At 38.1% G+C, this 21,951-nt stretch overlaps 3 protein-coding genes across 5 annotated transcripts; 2 read left to right on the top strand and 1 right to left on the bottom strand.

Annotated features, from left to right (window-relative positions):
- Window positions 1-2,040: 2,040 nt before the first annotated feature.
- Window positions 2,041-2,880, top strand: LOC116267732 (uncharacterized). The gene has a single exon (XM_031649609.2). The coding sequence runs from the start codon at window positions 2,080-2,082 to the stop codon at window positions 2,647-2,649; it is 570 nt and encodes a 189-aa protein (XP_031505469.1). The 5' UTR covers window positions 2,041-2,079; the 3' UTR covers window positions 2,650-2,880.
- Window positions 2,881-9,032: 6,152 nt separating this feature from the next.
- LOC116267615 (embryogenesis-like protein) lies at window positions 9,033-10,076 on the bottom strand. Its single transcript, XM_031649461.2, has one exon. The coding sequence runs from the start codon at window positions 9,825-9,827 to the stop codon at window positions 9,321-9,323; it is 507 nt and encodes a 168-aa protein (XP_031505321.1). The 5' UTR covers window positions 9,828-10,076; the 3' UTR covers window positions 9,033-9,320.
- A 2,538-nt stretch (window positions 10,077-12,614) lies between these two features.
- LOC116267609 (uncharacterized) lies at window positions 12,615-17,334 on the top strand. Of its 3 annotated transcripts, none has more exons than XM_031649451.2 (5): window positions 12,615-12,766; window positions 12,894-13,089; window positions 13,993-14,163; window positions 15,733-15,894; window positions 16,916-17,334. In XM_031649451.2, exons 2-5 carry the CDS (start codon window positions 12,925-12,927, stop codon window positions 17,012-17,014), a joined length of 597 nt encoding a protein of 198 aa, XP_031505311.1. In that variant the 5' UTR covers window positions 12,615-12,766; window positions 12,894-12,924; the 3' UTR covers window positions 17,015-17,334. The 3 variants fall into 3 exon arrangements, with proteins under 3 accessions (XP_031505311.1, XP_031505310.1, XP_031505309.1); XM_031649450.2 differs by having other exon boundaries at window positions 12,617-12,815; XM_031649449.2 differs by having other exon boundaries at window positions 12,617-13,089.
- The last annotated feature ends 4,617 nt before the right edge of the window (window positions 17,335-21,951 follow it).

The raw sequence follows: 21,951 nt of genomic DNA on the forward strand, positions 1-21,951 counted from the left end.
AGATTCTTTAAAGTAGACTCATGAAAACAGTAACAAACTTTTCTATTGAAAAATTAAATAACAACCACAACCCAATTCCAAAAATTTCAATTTTTTAAGCCTTTCTTATGTAAACATTTTCGACGTTGCATTGCATAAGGCATAGGTGCCACACATTCCTTATGCCAAGAGGGGAAAACAATGCCCGAGTTGATGTATAGCACATCATTTCAACCAAACATTGATATCGATGCAGCCTTTGGATCCTAGAGGCAGAGGGAATAGAAAGAGACTTAGCTCCTGTTCGGGCAATGTGATTTTGCAAAACTAAGTAGTGGTCACCGAGTGGCCTTGAACCTCAAATTCAAAAATCAGATTTTCTGAGACGTAACAAACAAAGGGGTTGAGATATGTAGATTCAGAGTTCATATGTGGACCTAAGAACTGTGTGGAAAGCCTTTGCTTGGATCCCTGAGAGAGAGAGAGAGAGAGCTATGGCTGATATGGAGTGGATCCATGAGAGCCTGGTAGATCCAAATGCATCGGCCACGTCCAAGAACTGGTTCTGGGAGGGAAACGTAGGTTGTACCTAAGAGGCCATTTGATAGTTGGTGAATATTAGTGTCTGTTTTATGAATCGGCTCTAAAGATTGGAGAAATTCATAAAACATTAGAACTATGTGTTCATGAATCTGTCTTAATTAAGGACTCGTGAAAGGCAAAAACATAGGTGAGAACCTCACTCACTTGAGGAACATTCAAGGGTGGCACGAGTTCGTTTCTTCAAAGGGCACTGCAGAGCTAGTTGGGTTTTCAGACGGTAGACCATTTGGATAGTTTATTTTGAAAAAAGGAGAGCTGGCCGGGCCTTCGCCCCTCCCTAAAAAAAAAAAAATCTACATGTAAATTTAGAAAAAAAATTATTTTTCTTATCTAAAAATTTTAAAAATTATATTTCAACCCTTGTCAAAAGTTTGAAACTATAATTCGGTCCCCGAAAAACTTCTGGGCTACATGCAAATAGCCTTATTTATATATTAATACGTGAATAATTTTTGCTGAGGGTGCCACTTCAAGTTTCAAATTTGCATTACTAATGCTTCTTAGTTAAAAATTTTTGCCGATCACCTCGAATCTTAGATCCGAGTCATCGAACAAATTAACCTTTAGGAATCCAAATATTTAAGGAACTTGGAAGTTTAATTTGCTTCAGATCAAGAATTTTTACCACCATTAATAACACGAATGAAAGGTTACCAAGGTCTGGTGCATATGCTTCACAATCCAAAGACAATTGATAAAACGTGACCCTAACATAATTTACCAGTCATCGGATCCAGCGCCGCATCTAAAATATGAGACTGAAGAATATAAGCAACACAGTATAATATCAGTCATTTAATTGATATAATTTAAGTAACTCACAAGTGGCGTTGTATAAAATAAAGATAGTAACAAATAATGTCCCAAAATGTATTGCAAGCTTCAGGTTTGGTTGATCAAATCTTGTAACTCATTTGGTAGAAAATATGTGATTTTTTAGTAATAAAAAAAATGTTATCTAGGGGTTCATACTGCACCACAAATTCGGTGATTAGGAATCAGATTTTTTTTTTTTCATAAAACCTTTTCAAACAAAAGTACAGCTATAAATAAGGAACATATTTTCAGTATTTTGAACAATTCAAAATGTACTGAACTGTTGCTTTTTGACATGTTCAGATTTACTAAAGCCCTAAAAATTGAAAGAAAAATAATTTTTTTTTTGCACAAACCTGGTTAGCCAATGCCCTAAATGCCGGATTAGCCGTATCCGTTTTCCGATACGGTGTAGGGTTGTAAGGGCCAACGCGTCTCGGTCCGTGTTCGTGACTTTCAATTAATTTTTCCTAAAAAAATTAAAGAACAAATTTTTAGTAGTATCTTATTACGCCTACGTGGAGTCCTGCAAATTTCTCATCTAAGATTTTTTTTTCATTTTTGCCCTGGGGATCGTAAAATATTTCCAAGCTGCCCTAATTTTGGCGGGAAATCTTTCAAGGCCCTTAAAATGGAGAGAGTGAGAGTGAAAAAATTAGGGCAAATTTTCCATCAGCAGAAATGGCGGACGAAGGAGAAGACGCTACAGGAGCGCAAGAAGAAGAAGAAATAGGAGAAGGTGAGGACGGAAAAGAAGCCAACGGAGCGCAAGAGGAAGAAGAAAAGGAAGGAAGAGAGGAAGAAGAAGGAGCTCAAGGAAAGCAGGAAGAAGAAGGAAGAGGCGGAGGAAGGCAGGAGGACGAAGAAGAAGAGGAGGAGGAAGAAGCGGGAGATATGATCGACATCTTCCCTCGCGCGCGCGTGAGGAAGATCATGCGGATCGATCCCGACATCAATAAGATGACATCCGAGGCCCTGACGCTCGTCTCCCGCTCGACTGTGCTCTTCCTGCGCCACCTCGCCGAGTCCTCCGCCGCCGTGACCCTTCGCCGGAAGAAGAGGATCGTGAGGCTCGAACACCTCAGGGATGCCGTCCGGAATCACGGACCCACGAGCGACTTCCTCCTTGATTGCCTCCCCCCGCCGGCCGTCGAGACGGCGACGGATAGGCTGAAGGAACGCCCCCGTGCGGTTGAGAAGCCGGCTCCCCCCGGCAATCGGCGGATCGACGACTTCTTCCGGCGCGGTTAGGGTTTCCCGGTGGGCTCCTGTCTTTGTTCCGGAACTGCCGTCTTTGTTCCGGAACTGCCCTCCTTTTGCTGGTCTCTTGGTGGCTTTAGATCGCCAATCCGCCTGCCCTTTTATAACATTGTGAAGGCTACTCTAGTCATTTGGTTTTAGGGGATGTATCTAAACACCTGAAAGAACCGACCTCCTCCTTTTATACAACTAACAAATATGATTCTTTTACGGTTTCGAATATGGACGTGATTCGGATTTGGGTTGGAGATCTCATTGAATTGGACCAGACGTATCTTTATCAGAATATATGCGATCGAAATGTAATGGATTGGCAATTTCACCTGAGTTTTTTCTATAATATCTTTTTGCCAAGCTGTCATATGGTTTTGAACTCGGACCCAAATTCAACCCATTTGCAAGTTTTACACCTTTGGCTAATTTTATAAATGAGATGTACATTTTGGTTCTTCTAACATGATTAATTAGGACTTTCTAATATGTAAAAAATCCATTAAGAAGATACCCATGAAAGCTAAGAACACTTGAAAGAACAGATGATGAGTCTATGAAGGGTGTTCATCTTGATCTTTTGAAGGACACCCATGAAAGATCTTCATGTTTGGTAAGAGAAATTTTGGTGCATTGAACCTAGACACTTTTGTTTGATGTGATGAGGAATATCTAAAGTTAGTGGTGGGAATTCTTTGTGTATATTTTTTTTTCTCATGAGATTGAGGATCGTTTTTGTGATTCCTGAGACGGAGGCCTCGACCCCAGCTTGTGAGTGGGGATGTGAAGGGTTCGATCCAATCTTTACAGAATCTAGTTTTTTGGGGATTCTACATAAGTGAACTCGAATCAAGACCTTTTAAATTCTAATTCGGGTCTGACTAGCTCAAGATCTGGTATTTATAGGCATAATCGGGTCAAATCCAAATCCATATTGTCTCACAGTCGGATATGATATCAGATTAGAATTTAAATTTTATGACCTTTTGATAGCAAATGTATTTATTCTCAGATATATTCATCCACTTGAATATATATTTTTTTTCAATACAGTTTCCAACATAAACATCACTGTTTGATTTAACCAAACTTTAGAAGAAATTGCACTCATCTGGCTTCATCAACTGTTTTGTGAATCTTTGGCAGGCACCCTCATCATATACCCAATTTTGTAAAAGCTAGGTTTTATAAAAACCAAGTTTCTTTAATGAGTTTTGAAAACTTGGTTTGTATATTCAGTTGGCACGCCCAAAACCCGGTTTTTTATAGATAACATGAGAGAAGTTAGGTTTTTTTTTTTTACTCTCTTTTACAAAATCAGGTTTTGTGAAAGCTAGGTTTTCCTAAACCTCAGTTTTGATATAACCCAAACACTTCAAAAAAACTTAGTTTTCTAAGACAGAGTTGCATGCAAATGCCCTATTAAAATCTACTTGGCTTGTTAGTCATCCCACAGCCCTTGAGATTTTGTTGCCATTTTTAACCGATGGAGAACTTGCCGTGCAAAAAATACCGCATTCTCTAACAAAACCTAGGGGCGGCAGATTTGAACTCCCTATACCCAGGGGCGAAGCGAGGATTTTTTTCAGGGACGGGCTAAACAGTCCAATGAACTTGTTCGGGTAAGGTCAAACTAAACCCGAATCTAAAAAATACATTACGCAACTAAAAAATTTCAATTTTTTTTAATGTAAATTTATTTTTCAATTACCTAGGGTGGGACCACCGTCTAGACGCAATATAATATTTTGCGTATATTATACATATAAAGATAACACTTTTGCTCTTCTTCTCCATCCTTTTCCATAAATTTTTTGTTTCTCAACTATGCCTTGGATTGTCTAATTTTGAAAATCTCAAAATAAACCTCAAGAAAAAACACATGGTTAGAGAGACAGAGAGACAAAGAGAGGAAAAAAAGGTGTGACGGCACGGGTTGGAAAAGGATATGAAATCCGGAAAAGATGGATTTAATGGAATTTGTGGCCACAGTATCCATGTGTGTTTCTTATTCCTTCCCTCCCAACAGTTTTCACAAGACCGTCCAAGTTCAATGTACTCACCACAAAAACAATGTCCCTTTATATATATATATATATATATATATATATATATATATATATATATATATATATATATATATATACATACATATATATATATATATATATATAGAGAGAGAGAGAGAGAGTCACTCTAAACCTTGGTGACATCAAGGGACATAAATGAAAGCCCATCCATTGTACCCATTTGTCTGCAGTCAGTCCAACTGGGACCCAGACGCTAAGTGAGTCCAACTGATCCCCCCACCAGTTCTAGTGTCCAGTTCATTTTCATTTTGCATTTCAGGTGAGGAAAAGTTGACCAACATGGGCTAATCCTCACATGAAACCATCTCCATATGCCCACACAAAGTATTTGGATCGTAAAATCGGATTTCAGATTTGGATGTGAACATAAAAATTAGATTCGGATCATAAAATCAGATTTCGCATTTAGATTTGGATATGACTTTTCTTTGTTCATATTCGAGCCGAATAAAAGAATATCCGGAAAGTGGATACAGTTAAAGATTACATGTGATTTGAATCCGATCGTTGACATTCATACTTGGAGGTGTACAACTTATGGTTAAACAACCCAAAGCAGCACATTGGATTAGCAGCAACCACAAAGGTGTAATCATTTAAAACTTTTAGGATTGATATAGAAAAATTGCATTGAAGGGTCGCCCTTTGGACCTAATTCAGTAACAAGCGTCAATGTTTTTGAACTTCTTGATACGCACCATGCTTTTGCTGCCAAAAACGAGCTCACTTGTTCTCTACTTCTCTTACAATTAACTCGCCCTGAAGACTCAGTAAGATTGAAACACTTCTTTCTGTTCATAAAATAAGTGCTTTTTACATTCAAACAACATACGGAGAACTATAACTCATTTCCAAAAATGATAAACCTTAACCTGAAGCTTCTACTCGATGATTAGTAGATGTATGGCTCGTATCAGCATATTCAAAGCATGAGACCTGTTTTTGAAATTAGGGCTACAATATTGGTCTTCAAATGGAATTTTTCCATTATGTTAGTTCATCAATATTCTGGTGCATGCATTGGCTGCTGGTGTCCTACTTCCCAAAGATCCCTATCTCTCTCTCTCTCACCCCTTTATATATATATATATATACACACACACACACACATCAAATGTGTTACATGAAATTAATATTTTCAACTTTGGGAAGCACTTCTCTTCTAAGGAGTGCTTGACATTTGAGCTTCTGAGATTTTAAGAAGCTAGAGTGCAGTTCCTAAGGCCCTATGGATAGTCCAGAATGTTATAACTAGTTTACTATAATATTATATAATTCAAGCATTCCCTATCAATCTTCAGAACAGTAGCACATTGGGGTTGCTTAAAAGCAGTTAAACGATCATGATGAAATTCATTGCCAGTGACACTGCAGTGACATCGGAGGTTAAATGAAGATACGAATGATACCTATGACCTGAATATTTCCTCTAGAACACTGGCATCATTTAACAATTTAGAGTAATTACCATACTAGAGATTAGATAACAACTGGAGCTATAATTTACACAAGACAGGCCCGGAGATGCTCAGATGGCACTTACCTACCTGGTACGGCTAAGCACCTATGTATGAAAGAGCCAAGCTGCAAAGCATTTTACCAGTTTCAATCACTAGTCTGCCAATGCTGAGCTCGCTTGGGCTTTGATTTCATGCATATATATATATATATATATATATCAACAAAGCCCATATTTGCAAGTGAAGATCAGTGACTTAAGGAGCAACTCTTAACGCTTGCGTTGCCTGAGCTTCTTGCTAAGAGGCTGTTGCTCGCTCCTAGCTTCAGCTATCTCATAACATCCAACAATAAACTTAAATATTACATACATTCTGTAGTTTCCCTTGTCCGACTGTTGAATCAGCCTGCAACAGATACCCTGAAGTACCAACAACCAAAAGATTTGTACAAACAAATAAATCTAAAAATAACATGTTCAAGACACCCATGTTGTGTACTTTGGAATTAACTTCTTCAATCAGAGAAAAGTGCAAATTACCAGAGTTCCACCATCAATCAAGCAAACTGCTAACTTTTAATCGTTGAAAAAAAGATTAATTCAGTAAAAACAGAAAAGATGTACAAGTGATCACCATATGTTGCAGGTGTACATTAAAATGTGAATTAGTTTCTCCAAGTGAGCAAGGTAGGTTAGGTAGACCTCTTTAGATTATGCCATGATACATGCCTGAGCGTTAAACCTTTGAGCTCCTTCAACCCGAACATCCTAAGAAATCCTGCCTATGTCTACGAAGTTTTTCTTTACAATCTCTAATTGCTTCTCCATCAATATATATGCGAATCTGACTAATTAGGTCTGAACTCTATCTGATGATAACTTTTAAAAAGCATGAACCGTAACTCTTACAGCCCCCAGTCAAAGTGAAAGCTACGATGTATCCTTTTCAAGTAAACTGAAAACTGTGCTCATCATGTAACTCTCTGAATTTGGATTACAGTAAGAATATGTAATTTGTCATCTCGTGGAATTGAAGTATAGGAATATGCTGGAGTTATAAAGATAGGGGAATTGTGTCCATCAAAAATGAACTTCCACTATTAAGTTCGGATGATATGGGAAAAAAAAGAAAAAAGAAAAAAATCAGTCCAGTTGGAGAAAGAGCAGTTCATAACAAAATAGAACGCAGGGAAAAACATTGCAGTTATCGGACATTCAAAAAGGAAAAAATAACTTATCAATTTCTAGATCCCCTAAAGTGCAGATAAGAGCATAATTTGATGAGAAGGAATTGCTTTCAATAATACCAATGGAACTGCCAATTGGTCCTGTAAAATCAATAGCTAATTTTACAAATGGATGTTACGAGATGCTGCTTAATTTTCTGTGTTTTCTTTTGCTACCCCTTAGATTAGATCAATCAAGTTTCTGTTATTTTTGAATCATTTCCCTTGCAATCGGATTGACAAAAAAGGGTACTGCAAGAAGGCAGCAGTCCTAGTCTCCATTGTCCAATCACTTTTCCTGGCTTGTCACATTTATACCCATATCTGGTAGGTCAACTTTTCCTATGAAAAGTTCCCTCACTTAACTAGCATGAAATCTTTCTCATTAGGGCTACCAGAAACAGGACGGGAACAGACGTTCCGTTAGAAACATAAGAAATGGTAAGGCGCAATAATTGGGTTGCAAAACTAATGCAAAACATGTTTCCTTGTTAACCACAGCCATTGAGAGAAGACTCTGCAGAAATAATGCAGGTAGATTTCATAAAATGGAACCATTGGATATGGAAAAATGTGATTTAAACATGAAAGAACTATTCTATTGCTTACATAAGTTGCTTGGAGATGCATGGATCACGATAGAAGTCCATAAAGACAATCTTTCTAACAGAATGCTGCATATGATCCTACAGACAGCAACATGCTTTAAGTGGAGGTACTATACTAACTACTAAATGCTAACCACTGAAAATGGAAGCATCGATTCTGCTAAGAGCTGGAGAACATTGCAGATGCCTTATATGAACAGTGGAAATTTGCATGATGTTGTCTATTAACTTATGCCCATAAGCAGTGTGGTGAAATAATATTTCAGTTGGATACAATGGCTAACCTCCTTGGTAACAGGAGAATTCACAAGTGTGGAATAACATGTGGACTCGAGAAGTGAAACTAGGTCCAAAGATATGTCAGAGTTTTAAACGCTCTCCACAGTTTATCTCTATCATTTCTCCACCTAGAAGCAATTCTTAAAGAACCATAGCAAGAAACATATGTTACGTGATAAATTTATGATATAATACTTATCATGTATCCGCACTACAACAGACTTACCATAAAGCACACAATTATCATGTTCCTGATGTTACTCAAATCACTTCACAGATGTTTTACTGCTTCTCCTACTAGATAGAATTAGTATTCCTCACCTAATGACCTGAAAAGGGATGAAGAGAACTTACCAAACAGGTATATGGCCTAATTGGGTCTTTAGATTTTCCATATTTATTGTGCTTGATAGAGTATTGCTAGAATGATTTCCTTGGCTGCTAAGGCGGTGGAATGTCTTCAAGGATCAGCTACCAGACACTTGAAAGAGCAAGTACAAGCAATTTCCATTTGTTAACAGCTATTGATAACAATGCTGCACTGGAACTAATTCCAAAGTTCCAAATGTTTTATCATTTCGAAATTTCATATACTAACTTCAAGCCATCTAGGTTTCTAAGGGAAGAAAAACTATTATGATAAGCAACGCTAGACTATCTAATATACATATTTAAGCATCGCATGAAAAAGGGAGAAACTAAGCATTTTACACAACAGAAGTGCACAAAAAGGAGTGCCACATCAACATATCGTCACTGGCACTCTGTTATTTAGGGGTCTTTATTGTCACTTTCTTGGAGCAAATCTGCATCAAGAAAACTAAGAAAGGCAACATGTTTTCACCGGAACGTTTTTATCATTACCCTAGCATTAGGCAAAAGTGGATAAATATGCACATTCATCTCCGGCTTTGTCAAAGTTCCTCCAGGAAAACTACAGCTCATTGCCAAAATCTCTGAGTTCAACAATAAAACAGGAAAGGCGAGAACATGAAACCACGACCTCTCATCATTCGTTCAACTGCTCAAGCTCAGCCTTCAGTTGTTCCATCTTCAGACCCATAGACCTGTTCAGCGCCCGCCTCTCGTGTTCCGGCAACCGCGCCGATAAATCTTCGAACATGTCGATGACGACCTTCACCGCTTCTCTCGCTGTGTCCGCCTCTTGGTTGAAATAGACCGTGTCCTTCGCTTCCAGGGCAAGATCGATCTCTTCCCTCGCTTCCACGAACTTGAGATTGATCTCGTCCACTTCCTTTTCGTAATCTACGCGATCAGTTTCATTGGAGAATCGCCGAAGTCCACCATAGTTCTTCAAAATGGAAGTATGGGTACTATTAAAAACGCGAGTTCGGGGGCTGTAATCGCTGGGAAATGAAATGGGTGTCCTCGAAGATGGGGTTTCTGGAGACAAAAGTTGAGGAGAAGGGTAGTGGTTGTCTAGAAATCTAGGGATTGATCGATGGTGGCATGCAAAGAAGCTTCTTCTGAGCGGAATTCGCGAAAGGAGAGTCATCTTTCTTGCAGACGGAGAGAGAAGGGTGGGAGGGGAGAGAGAGAGAGGGAGGCAGAGAGACTTGCTTTATACTTCTAACGGCGAAGAGCTCTCCAGGAAATATTGATATCCAGGAGACTGCATCGACAGAACATAATTTTCATAGCAAACATTTATCAGGAATTCTGTATAAATCTGTAGAATACAACAGCATTGCTCTAGTTAAAAAGAGAGGCCGTGATCTTAGCACTTGAGGATGTGCCAAAAAGGGACACCGAGGGTTTTTAAACGAGAGGACTTCGAGCACCGTCGATGGCTTGGAATAACTTTTCATGAGAAAATTTATTTCAATGTCAAAACGGGGTGGAAAAGTTATTTCAGGTTTAAAATTTCTGGTGTATTTGATGTCCAGAAATAATAGCTTTAGAAAAGTTATTTGCTGTTCGATGCAACAATAAAAAAAAAAAGTAATAGAATCAATTTTTAATACAATTTGATCAACACATGCCAAAACATGTATTTCTGGACTTTGTTCGAATAGATTTAATAAAAAAAAAAAGCATGATCTTTTTCAACGTGGTGTCGTGTGAACTGTTGTCACGTTGATTGCAGAGTAAGAAACAAATCTAATCATGGAACAGTTTGCCCACCAAATTCAACTACTTACGTAGTGCATCTGGAAAGCTAATCTTTTTCTGTGCAAAATCAGGTGAGGTGATCCTCTTTTGTTGAGAAAGAACGAAAAAAATTCTATGTTGCAGAGATGTATGAACAATTAAAACGCTAGAAGAGAAGACATAACTACCCAAAAATGTTAGTCAAGCAACAAACTGATCGGTTTCACAAAGACATAAAATTTCGAAATGTGCAGATTTTGCAGAACTGGCCAATGAGATAAACGAAAACCAAGAACCGTCGTGGGGCCGCTGCCCCCTGTAACATACTCCTTTCCTGTATCTTCATTTGGAACTGACCTCAACAAGCGATCTGTTGCTAAGAAATGAGTCGAGCAGCTCCAACAGATCAAATTCCTGTAAAAAAGAAAGTTTCTGCTGAACAGGGAAATAACTGCTGCAGCACTCACACACCTTCATGCCAAAACCTTCATACAATGCAAATTAGTCGCCGCCCAAACTCTGTCCTCTCACCTGAAACATGTCTGGAACATAGTGTTTATATGTAATAAAGAAGAGAAGCAAAGAGGGCAGTTTTGAACAGTAACTACAGGACAAGAGATAAAGGGGAGCCTTGTAGGAATCATGGCTGCTCTGAGATTTCGGGTGTCTTGGAGGCTAAGTCCACCATATGACTGAAAGGTCAAAGTTTTTTTCATCTTTTCTCTATTCCTCTCAAAGGTGTGGGGCTGCTTTTTGGTGTTCTACAGTGATGCTCCAGGCCCCCCACCTATGGGTTCTTGAGATTTAAAAAATAAAATTTTGCTGGTTAATATTTCTTGAAAATTTAAATTTGACCCTTTGAAAAAAAATTGAAAAATTATAATAAGCTCCCCAAGAAAACAATTCTGGCTCTGCCTTTGACTAACAAGGGTTGCACATGTGGAATCATCCATCATTTTTATAGAAGCAATGTAACATCTAGAAGTGAATTTTAGTTTGTGATAGTTAGATCCTGCATAGAAAGGGGCAAGCTAGCGTTGAAGCCGGTGGTCGGAGCCAGAAATTTTTGGTTGAGAAGCACCATTTCAAAAATTTTCATTCCTTAAAGAAGCACTAGAATATATAAGTAAACAAATATTTGACAGAACCTACATAAAAATAACAAAAAGCTGCTTACAACAGTGGGAGCCAGTGGAGGCATAGTGAACAAAGAAGGAGCTGCCTGTAGCTTGGGGTGCATGACATGAAATGTGCCCTTAAAGAAAAGTGAGTCAAGTAATGATACAACATATTTCAAGCATGTCTTATAGTTTACTTCAATTTATATCTTCATAAGCTACAAAATAACAACTAATAAAGGAACATGACTTTATGAACTCTTAAAAATAACAAATCTTCAATACAAGACCCTTCATAAGTACCAAATACAAGTACGAGTCCACCAATCAACTTAGTTGATGGTTTAGTTGATGGTTTATAAAGTACCAAATACAAGTTATCTTTCAAAACCAAAGTTCAATGTCCAATTCATTTTTTTGAAAAACTGTGCATGCAATACCTTATAAACTATCAATTGATTCAATTGAATGACTTATAATCAATTTATGAAGTTTTCATATTTACTTAGTTTACATATTCTATGGTCTCTCTCTCTCTCTCTCTCTCTCTCTCTCTCTATATATATATATATATATATATATATATTACCTTATAAACTATGAATTGATTCAATTGAATGACTTACAATCAATTTGTGAAGTTTTCATATTTACTTAGTTTACATATTCTATGGTCTATATATATATATATATATATATACTTCTTTGGTGTTCCTGTAATCATCTAAAGAACCAGCTTATAGAAGGTGTAGATCTAGATGTGTGTGTGTGAATTATGAGTTTACTCTGTCATTAAATAAACAACGATATGCACTTTTGAAAAGAGATTCTCTATATTAAAAAGAGATTTATGGATTTACTCTCTATCATTATATATATAACATTCCCGGTTTTCTCTAATGTTTCCGCTTATCAAATTTAGTTTCAAGAACTTAAAATGACGATCTTTTTTTTTGAAGTGTGATTTTTATTAAGAAATTAAGGAATCGATTTCCTTTCGCCTGTGAAAATCCTTAACATATTTATACTGTAAAAATAAACGCGAGTACACAAGCCATAACCCGCCGCTGCTTTGCGATGAAAGCCGTAAAGGCGCTAACTTTAATCACGTAGGCATGAATTGGTCATTCGCCTGTGAGTTATGGGCGGACATGAACAAACCCCAGCATCCTTGAACCGCGGGACGGCGTGAGGGCCTTCATCCTGCCTTTTTCTCCTTTCCATAGTACGGCTGCTCAGTGTCTCATCTGCTGCTCGCTGGCCAGACGGCTACTGTACTCTCTCTTTGTCTTACCATGGTGGTGGCTTCTTCCTCCAATTTCCTGTGATTGACTCTTCTTTGTGGTTTAAAGTTTTAAACAGCTGAGCAACTCTCAAACCGTCATGGGGTCGGAACACCACCTCGCCGAACCCAAGAGGATGGAGATGGATGAACACATACAAGGCATCCTGTGGACGGAAAAAGAAATTGCAGACAGAGTTGCAGAATTGGGTTCTGATATTTCCAAGGATTTTCAGGACTGCTCACCTCCATTAGTTATCATTGGGGTAAGTATGATTGTCTAAATAGTTTAGTTTTTCTAAACCTTGGTTTCTTGTTTCTATTTGGTTGGTTGTTTCGTATTTTCTGGGTGGCATGTTTTCTTTCTTCACACACACACACCCATACGCACGCGCGCGCACATACATCCACTAGGGAACAGCTTCTTTTTTTGTGGTTGCTCAGATGATATAAAACTAAACCACATATAGGATTGTACTTCGAAGTTAAAACTCTTTTTCTTTTATTTTCTTGTTTCGTTTTTTTTTTCTTTTTCCCTGGGTAGCGAATTGTGGTGGCAGTAAGACGTTATGCTTATGCTGAATCTACTTGACCTATTATTGCACCAATGAACAATAATAGATGACAACAATTGGTCCTATGTCAACTGTTGCTGGAAAGGAAAAGAAGAGGATTTCTTCAGGTGTTATGCTGAACTACGCTGTTGAGCGTATCCAGATTCTCGTGCTTAATTTGAAAGTTTTACGTCATATTTTTGAAATATGATGCACTTTTACCCTGTGCTTATCTATCTGGAGAACTAATTTGTTACATTCTGGGGAAGTTTCAAGGTGTTCCTTGTGGGTCTGGGGATGAACGTGCTAACTAACCAATTCATTTAGTTGGATCTCGTGTGACCTGAATTTTCATCTTTTATCTAAATTTTCTTCATTCTTTTGTCTTCTAGTTATTGTTTTTTTGGTTTATGGCATGAAATTCCCAAGTCTATGGGCCCGGCTCCATCATACAACTAGCTACTTCCTTTTTTCCTCATTTTTTATTACAAATATGCTTTCAGTTAATGACTTGACATGCTGTTGCATTTTTTCCTGTCACATACTTTCTTTACATTGCTTAGTGTAGACAATTATGATATTGTCCCCAGATATTAAGCATCTATAGATGTGCAGGTTGCAACAGGAGCATTTTTGTTTTTAGCCGACATAGTGCGAAAGATAACTTTGCCTGTTATGGTTGATTTTATCAAAGTGTCTTCTTATGGCTCTGGGATGGAGTCAAATGGTTCCCCTCAAATCTGTAATGATGTCAAAATTGACATTAAGGATAAGCATGTTATAGTGGTAATACTTTTAATCCCTACTTGCAGCAATTTGTTAGCTATTTCTGTGAGAATTTTATTTGGCATCAATTGCTTTAACCATTGCCGTTTGATTGATTTCTTTGGCCTCAAGTCGTCACCATTTTGTTTCCATTGTTTTGTTTTTTTCTCTTTTTTCTAGTTTCATGTGTAAAAAATTCTCTTAAACAACAAAGTTGTATCATGTATAGCACTGTTCTGTTTTTCATATTCCAGTGTCATCAAGTTTGATGAGTTTTGGATTATTGTAAGTTGTGCATGCCCTTGGCATATGCACGTTCAGAGGCATAATGTTGAGTGTATTTAATGGAGTGGTTAATTATTAACTTACTGATATTAGTATTGTATTTGTGGGTCAAGGAGAAAATGTGGTCGTATGTTTTCCTTTCTACAAGACGAATGTTGACTGTCACTTAGGTGCTAAATATGGACTGCCTGTTCTTTACATGAAATGTGCAATGCAGGAAACCATTTCTACCATCGTCCGTATCTACATCAGTCTGGAAGTTAGGAACTCATTTTAAAGTAGAGGCTGAATATAGGAGCTTCATTTGAATGAGGCTCAAAGCCTGAGTAGTGAGTAGTTAAATCTTTATATTTTCTTTTTCTGATAATATAAACTTCATGTACATAATCACTAGATGTTTAGTGCAGTTGTGCCACTTAATAGGTCGTGTTACATTGCTAATGGAGTTCATGCTACTAAACACAAGCCCCCAAGATTTAATATTTCGTGAACGTACATGCTCATAGCTGATATCTGGAGAAGTAGTTGAAGGGACCTTTTAAATTTAAATATGTTCTTTCACCGTCTGCGGATGTTCCTTTATTTTTGAGGTATCTATCTCATCATGCATCTAATGGAAATAAATCCCTAAACAATAGGGCGCTTTGATGCTCAAAAAAAATTCTTATAAAAAATAGCAGGGACAGATTGTAATTTATCTCACCACAACTAAACAGCAAATAATCTACTTGGACTAAGGCTAAGATCAGTTGGTCGATTAATTTCTTGGTGTGCTCAACTAGGCCTACTAAGAAACAAGTCAGGTTAACCAACTTGACTCTTTTTTTTTTAATGTGACAGTAATTGGGAAAAACAAAGGAAAATTACTAAAAATGATAAAGACCACCATCTTTAGAAAGTTCTAGAAAGTCACATATATCCTAATAGCTGCTTATAAGGCAGGAATTCGAAGGAACAACAGCTGCATGTATGCTTTCACATGAAGATTCTTGCCCTTTGCACAAGACAGTTAAAAAGTGCAGCTTGTTGTTCTCTTTCACCCATTTTATAAGTTATAACAAAGAGTGACTTGTAGAGTTAAACTGCTTTTGATTCATAGTTGGCCAAGAGTCTAACTAACATATGAATGTGCATCCTTCATCCATTATATTCCTCTTGTGATTTCAAAGTTCATCTGTACATAATAATGGTAATATTAAGTTCTCCAATCTCTCTTTTCATCAGTTGGGATCTTAATATGGCTTTTCCCTATTTGGTGTTCGTATTTATGTTATGTAACTGAAGAAAGGACTATTGCTATTTCAGATTGAAGATATTGTTGACACTGGGCATACTTTATCATGTCTTATTTCACATTTGGAAGAGAAAGGTGCTTCTTCAGTCTCAGTCTGCACTTTGCTCGACAAGCCAGCAAGACGAACAGTTGTTATGAAAATTCATCGAGGGAAATTTTATAGGGGCTTTGAGGTACTTTGGCTTTAACTAGTGAGACTCTTCTTCTGATATGATGACCACATAGAGTTACTATCAGTTAGAAGGATCTGTTGTAGCATGATCTTCACATTCAAGTTCTTAATATTTTGTCATGACAGGCATGATTCTGAAAGTAACTTTTTGTGCACAAACTCTCTGTTTGTTGAGTATTATGTTCCCTTAATTTATTTGAAGTTGGTAGCTTCTCAAGTTGATTAGCCAAATATTTTTAAAGGACTTGTTCATTAAACATCTGCATGAAGAAAGTGGTGCAAAATAGAGAATGATTGCAAAATATGTTAAAACTTCCTAATTTATGTCAAGATTCTTGAATCTTAAGTTGTTGCCTAAGTCAAACTGTGTCATGCATACCAGTGCATAACCTTAGCATGTTACAAAGTCATTCTCATAGAAGGGAATGACATCTTGAATGTGAAGGCTTATGAGGTGGGCATGCAATGCATTCCAAGAGTAATGAGATGCAAGGGCAACTTGCAGTCTCTTGCACCTACTATGAGCAAGATCGTATATGAGCTGCTATTTTTTGTGAAACTATCTTCGGTGCAACCAAGCCTGCCGTATTCAGTAAGAAAGCCTCTCTTTTTAGTGATCTATTGGGATTTGGGCTTGAAATTACCATGTGAATCATGTGTAGCTAGGAGCAAATAGATTTATCCATGGTACTGATTGCCGCCAACTACACCTGTTGCTCTTTCTTCTAATAGTCAATTTGTTAATAGACAAGCCTTTTCTTTTGTCATCTGAGTCATGTGAGTGTTCTGTTTGTGTTCTTGATGTTTTAAAATACAAATGCCTTCATTAGTCAATTTGTTAATAGAAAAGTCTTTTCTTTTATCATCCAACTGATCCCTTTCTGTTCTTGATGTTTTAAAATATGAATACTTCATATGCTGTTTATTGTCTTATTGAATGGCAGTTTGTGTTCTCTGTCCTCTTCAGTGGCATGATTGAAGTCTTGTTTCTTACGTTACTTGTGTTCTGTTTTATTTTGCAGTGCCCTGATAATTTCGTTGTGGGTTATGGTATGGATTATGCGGAACTCTACAGGAATTTGCCTTATATTGGGATCTTAAAGCCTGAAATATATGAATGATGCCATTTGAAGCACGGGCAGTTTAACACTTTTGTACTGATTAGCATAAAAAAATATCTACATTCTATTATGTTGTATTGCCCAAATAAATTCATTCATAATCACTACCAGGCTAAGCCTTGGAAGTATTTTTTTTTTTTTTCTTTCTAATGGTTGGTGAAATTTCTTAAACTTAAAAGTTAATTCAAGTTTCTGATGCTTCAGCCTGGTTCCCTTTCCTTTATGGTAATCTGAAAGGGAGCAAAAATGGTTCTGTATGCTTCAGAGAAGGACCGAGCTCTCGACTTTGCTTTTTCTTTATACAAACATAATTTTACTCATTAGCTGTCTTTGTAAAAATCGTTGGGAGGTAATTTTGCTTTTGTGCTGTACAGAATGTTTTAAAGGTCGTGATTCTTTTGGAAGTGGCAGCTGTGGTTTAATCATAGTTGTTTTTTGTGAAAGATGAAAAAGTTGTGGAATTTCTGACATTTGTCTACTGTGTGATCTCCATTCCCATCATCACCTTGAAGGCCAGGTGTTTTTGTAGTAGTGTTGATGATAATTTGCCCCGGATATCTCTGGTATCACACACTTTTCTCCCACAAGTATGTTCTCCTGTAGACATATCTCCTGGTTGGCATGGATTGCTTACTAGTTGCTGCTCATTCTTGAGTCCACTTGATAGTTTTTCTGCTGAAGATCTGTGTTTCTACATTCATTAAGGCTGTTGAGTTGGAGATGCAGGTGTTCTTGCGTTGAGCTGCCTTTGTCAGCACATCAAGTGGAAAGCACAAATTGCTATCTGAGAGGTGTACGAGACTGACCAACAGGCCAAGGTCATCTCTTCAGCTTGAGCGTGTCTTTGTTAGGGTTGAATGATCAACATGCCACTTTTGGATATTAGTTAGTAGCTTCTGTTTTAATAAGTTTGAAGGGAAACGCAGTCCTGACCCTTGTGGCAATAAGGCCGTTGGTAGCTTATTGGCTCCAGGTTCACAAACATAGCATCGGCTTGCACAAAAAGTGGCAGATTTGAAAGTTCAACCATGACTACCTACGTAACACCGAAGGTTCACACCATATGTGAATACCTTTGGGTCCAATCATCTTCTTCCTAGTTGTCATCTATCTGCTGAAATTAACCTTGTTTCTATCTGTGGGTTGCTGCGGTACTTGGCTGTTGTTGGACCATACTGGAAGGATTCAAGGTTTGTCTGTGCTAGATCTGGTTGCGTGTGCATTACATATGGTACGAGGATTTTGTCATTTTCTTTTTTGCTGTATCAAGTCCAAATTCTAGCCAACATCCAATATCTTTAGCATGTCGTGGTTCCATAGTTTAGCGCCTGATTTCTTGGCTGTCCCAGTCATGGCTAAGCAGCATTATGTAGTCTCATGGCTTGAGCTCGAGTCTGGCTCTGTAAAGAGACATTGTGACCTGCCCTTCAAGAGATTCAGAGACTTCGTGGGCCTGCCCTTCATCAGCTGATTCAGGGCGATTCCTGCAGCCACATGAAAATCAATCTAGTTGGGAAGGTCCATTCTCAAATTGACTAGTCAAGAAGGCCGGCAATAGTATAGCCCCGACCGGCCAATTGACTGGTCTATTTTAGATTAGTTACGCAGATTAGAGCCAGTTCATAAAGGCTAAACGGAACTCCGGAGCAGCCCTGCCTTTCTTTGACTTCATGGTATGGTTGAAGGTGCAAATAAGTTAGATCGGTTGCAGCGTGATCATGTATTGCTCTAAAGTTTCAACTTCACTGATGCCTGCTCCAAATCTTTAGCATTGCATTGCGGTTGCACAGAGAAAGTAGACAAGTTGGATGTATTGCTTGGGAGGCATGGAAAACGTCAAGCGTCATATGAACTTCTGTGTTGCTAATGTGCTTTCAGTGACAAACGGATTTCTCTAAGACTTGGGATACGCGGTCTCTGGTTCAAATTTCCTATTCTGCAAAAAAGGGGTTACCAACGTGTAACTTGAAGCACAAATAAGACGGAACCCCGAGGTGCAAAAAGCAGGCCTTGTATTCTAGGGAAACAAGGAGTTGTGTGGGAGTTTTGGCTCTCTTATGGGTGATAAGTTGAAATATTTCTCCAATTCACACAGAAGATAATTCATTGATTGATTTGATGAATATGAAACCAGGGAACACTTCCACAGAGATCCCCACATCTCAAGTTTTGGGTAGAGAGAGGACAAGATGAACGTCAATAGATTTGAGGACCTCGTAGATTGTCAATGACAAACCCAGGATTGTCATCCAGGAGATAGATCTTAAAGAGATGAAGAGGCCGTTTGCCTGGACAATGATCAGTTGTTTTGTATGTGGATTTGTGAAAGGCAAATGGAGTATAGTTACATTATCTCAGGGTTGAGGGCTCTATGGAAGGAAATAGATACCCTATATTCTGATTTGTGAGAAAATGTTGAAGCCTTGTTCAAGTGGATTGCAGGGCGGAGTCGGAAATGATTCTGCTCAAAAAAGAACTTGAAAGTTGGGTGGAAGAAAGCTTAATTACAAGTAGATGAATTTCAGGGCTAAAGTTGTGTATTTGAAGTTCCTAACCCAGATTACTAGAGGTGCTGTCTTGTTCGTATGGTTGTCAAGTGGGACCCTCACCATACAATCCAAAATTAGAAACCTGTATCAGTAGTTCTCATAATTTTTGATACCATGCTAAGCATGAAGTTTGAGTGGTGGCAGCAAGATTTCAAATGCTATGCTTAGATCTGGAATGCAGACATTTAGGGATTTTGGTTGTGCAATGGGTCAAATTGACTTGCCCCTAGTGGTGATGGGAGATTTCAATGCTCTCAAGAAGGAAGAAGATACCACTGGAAGGCTTGTGAGAGCTTTAATTAGTTCATTTCTAGCAATGGGTGATTAAAGATGAGAATAGGACTTGACTTGGTTTAATAATGGTATGAGGATTAAGAGTATTAGATGCCAACTGGATTAGGCATTAGTAAATCATCATGAGGTTGGAGTTCTGGTTACAGGTTCTCTGTTAATTTTTTTTTAGATCTACATCTAATCATAATCCTTCTGTCTAGTAGATACTTTTGTTTCCCCATTGATCAAGAATTTCAATTTTCAAGTTTTTCATGTGTTGGTCCCTGAGGCAGGGTTGTGAAGATTTCATCAAAGACTATGGGAGAGCTCATACTGTTGGCTGAAAGGAACTTATACAGACGACACGTGAAAGTGGAACAGGTAAAAACAGCGATGTTTTACAAGTCTAGATTTTTTCATGGCAACCCAATCCATTTCCACACCAGGCTCAGACTTTTAATTTAGCTTATCCCAACTCATCCCTTAGTAGTTTCTAGTCTAAAAAAAGTTAGGAACCAAGACAATTAATTACTTAACGACTCATATATAAGTCTTTTAAGATTCCTCACAATTTTAGATAAATGACTAAACCCTTAAAGTACATGCATCCATGCGTGTGGGATCATAGGTTCAAGTGTCGAACCCTCTATGATACTACTGTAATAACCCGACTCATTCCCACATCGGGCTCAGTTCTCTAATCCAACTGATCTCAGTATGTCTCCTAGTAGTTTCAGTTTCAAGGTTAAGAACTAAGACAATCAATCACTTAACAACCACATTTATAAGTCCTTCAAAATTTTAGATACGATACCAAACTTTTCAAAGTAAATTTTTCGAATGCTTCAATAAAAAATATAGCTAAAAGTGATTATTATTCCATCACACTAAATTTTTCATGTTGTTTCAAAGACTATGGACTGGTAATGACAAATACAGGTATCCTCATTTAGTAAGTTGAGATTCTCCATGCTTCGAGGAAAGAAGTATGGGATTACAGAACTCAAATTCCTTGACATGGCTTATATGATTCTTGGGCATAAGTTGGATTTGTTGAGAAGGAAATGTATGTATTGTTCTGGACAGCAAAGTGTAGACCTAATCAGTCATGGACCTTGGAAAGAATTAGGACATAATTTAGTCGAGCAGTATGGGAATAGCAATGAGATCCAGATATGGACTGAATTTAATGGGACCATTGAATTATCATGCATCTCCTATCCGGAGAAGATTTTGGACGGATGGAGCAATCCCTCGAGTGGAGCAAGAGCAAGTTTGTAAATGATCCCCTGGTCACGGCTGCAGAAAATGTTAATGGGGAAAAAATGGCATATATGAGCTCATCCAGCCCTAGAGAACTAGTATTTGGTTGAATGGCCCCTTTACCTTGCACATGAAGACTGCTCTCACCTCAATCATGATGAAATAAGGCCGAGTCGAGCCAACTCAAGCTCAACATGAACTCACTCGGTTAAATTACGCTCACTCAAGCTTATCTGAAAATTTGAGCTACATGAACTCAACTCGATCAAAGTAAGATTGTTTAATCTATGGTTTTTTTTTTTTTTCGGGCAATTTCCAAACTTAGACCTAGACTATCAAGCTGAACTCAAGCTAAGCTAACCTTGTACAGCCCAACTCAAGCTCAAGCTGGTAATAGATGAGTCTAGTCATGTCAAGCTGACCGAGCTTGACTCGGCTTGTGTACAACCCTACCTTGAAACGGCTTGTGAAAGATCGTAAATCATCTTCCCTCCCCTTTTCCCTTTGAATGCAGGTTTACAGGAACAATATGGACCTTTAGAGGCAGTGACTTTTATAAGAGAATAACTTGCGATGGTGGTCTTACAAAAACGGTGGGAGAGCGCAAAACATTTTTCTTTTAAGAGATTATGGATGGCCAATATGTGGAGGATGGTGCTCCCTACTTTGGGCAAAGCATGAAGATTGAAGAACTCGGTTTACCATCAAGAGGCAAGGCCCTACATTTGAGCTTCGTGTTGACATCCTCTGGGAAATGTGAGAGGAGTTGTATTTGTAAACCATGGAAAAGCCCATTTAACAGGAGATTTCTCTTTTGCGAAAGACTGGAATCTCCTTGACCCTCGGCCTCCG

Source organism: Nymphaea colorata, chromosome 14, assembly GCF_008831285.2.
Source record: "Nymphaea colorata isolate Beijing-Zhang1983 chromosome 14, ASM883128v2, whole genome shotgun sequence".
Classification (NCBI taxonomy): domain Eukaryota; kingdom Viridiplantae; phylum Streptophyta; class Magnoliopsida; order Nymphaeales; family Nymphaeaceae; genus Nymphaea; species Nymphaea colorata.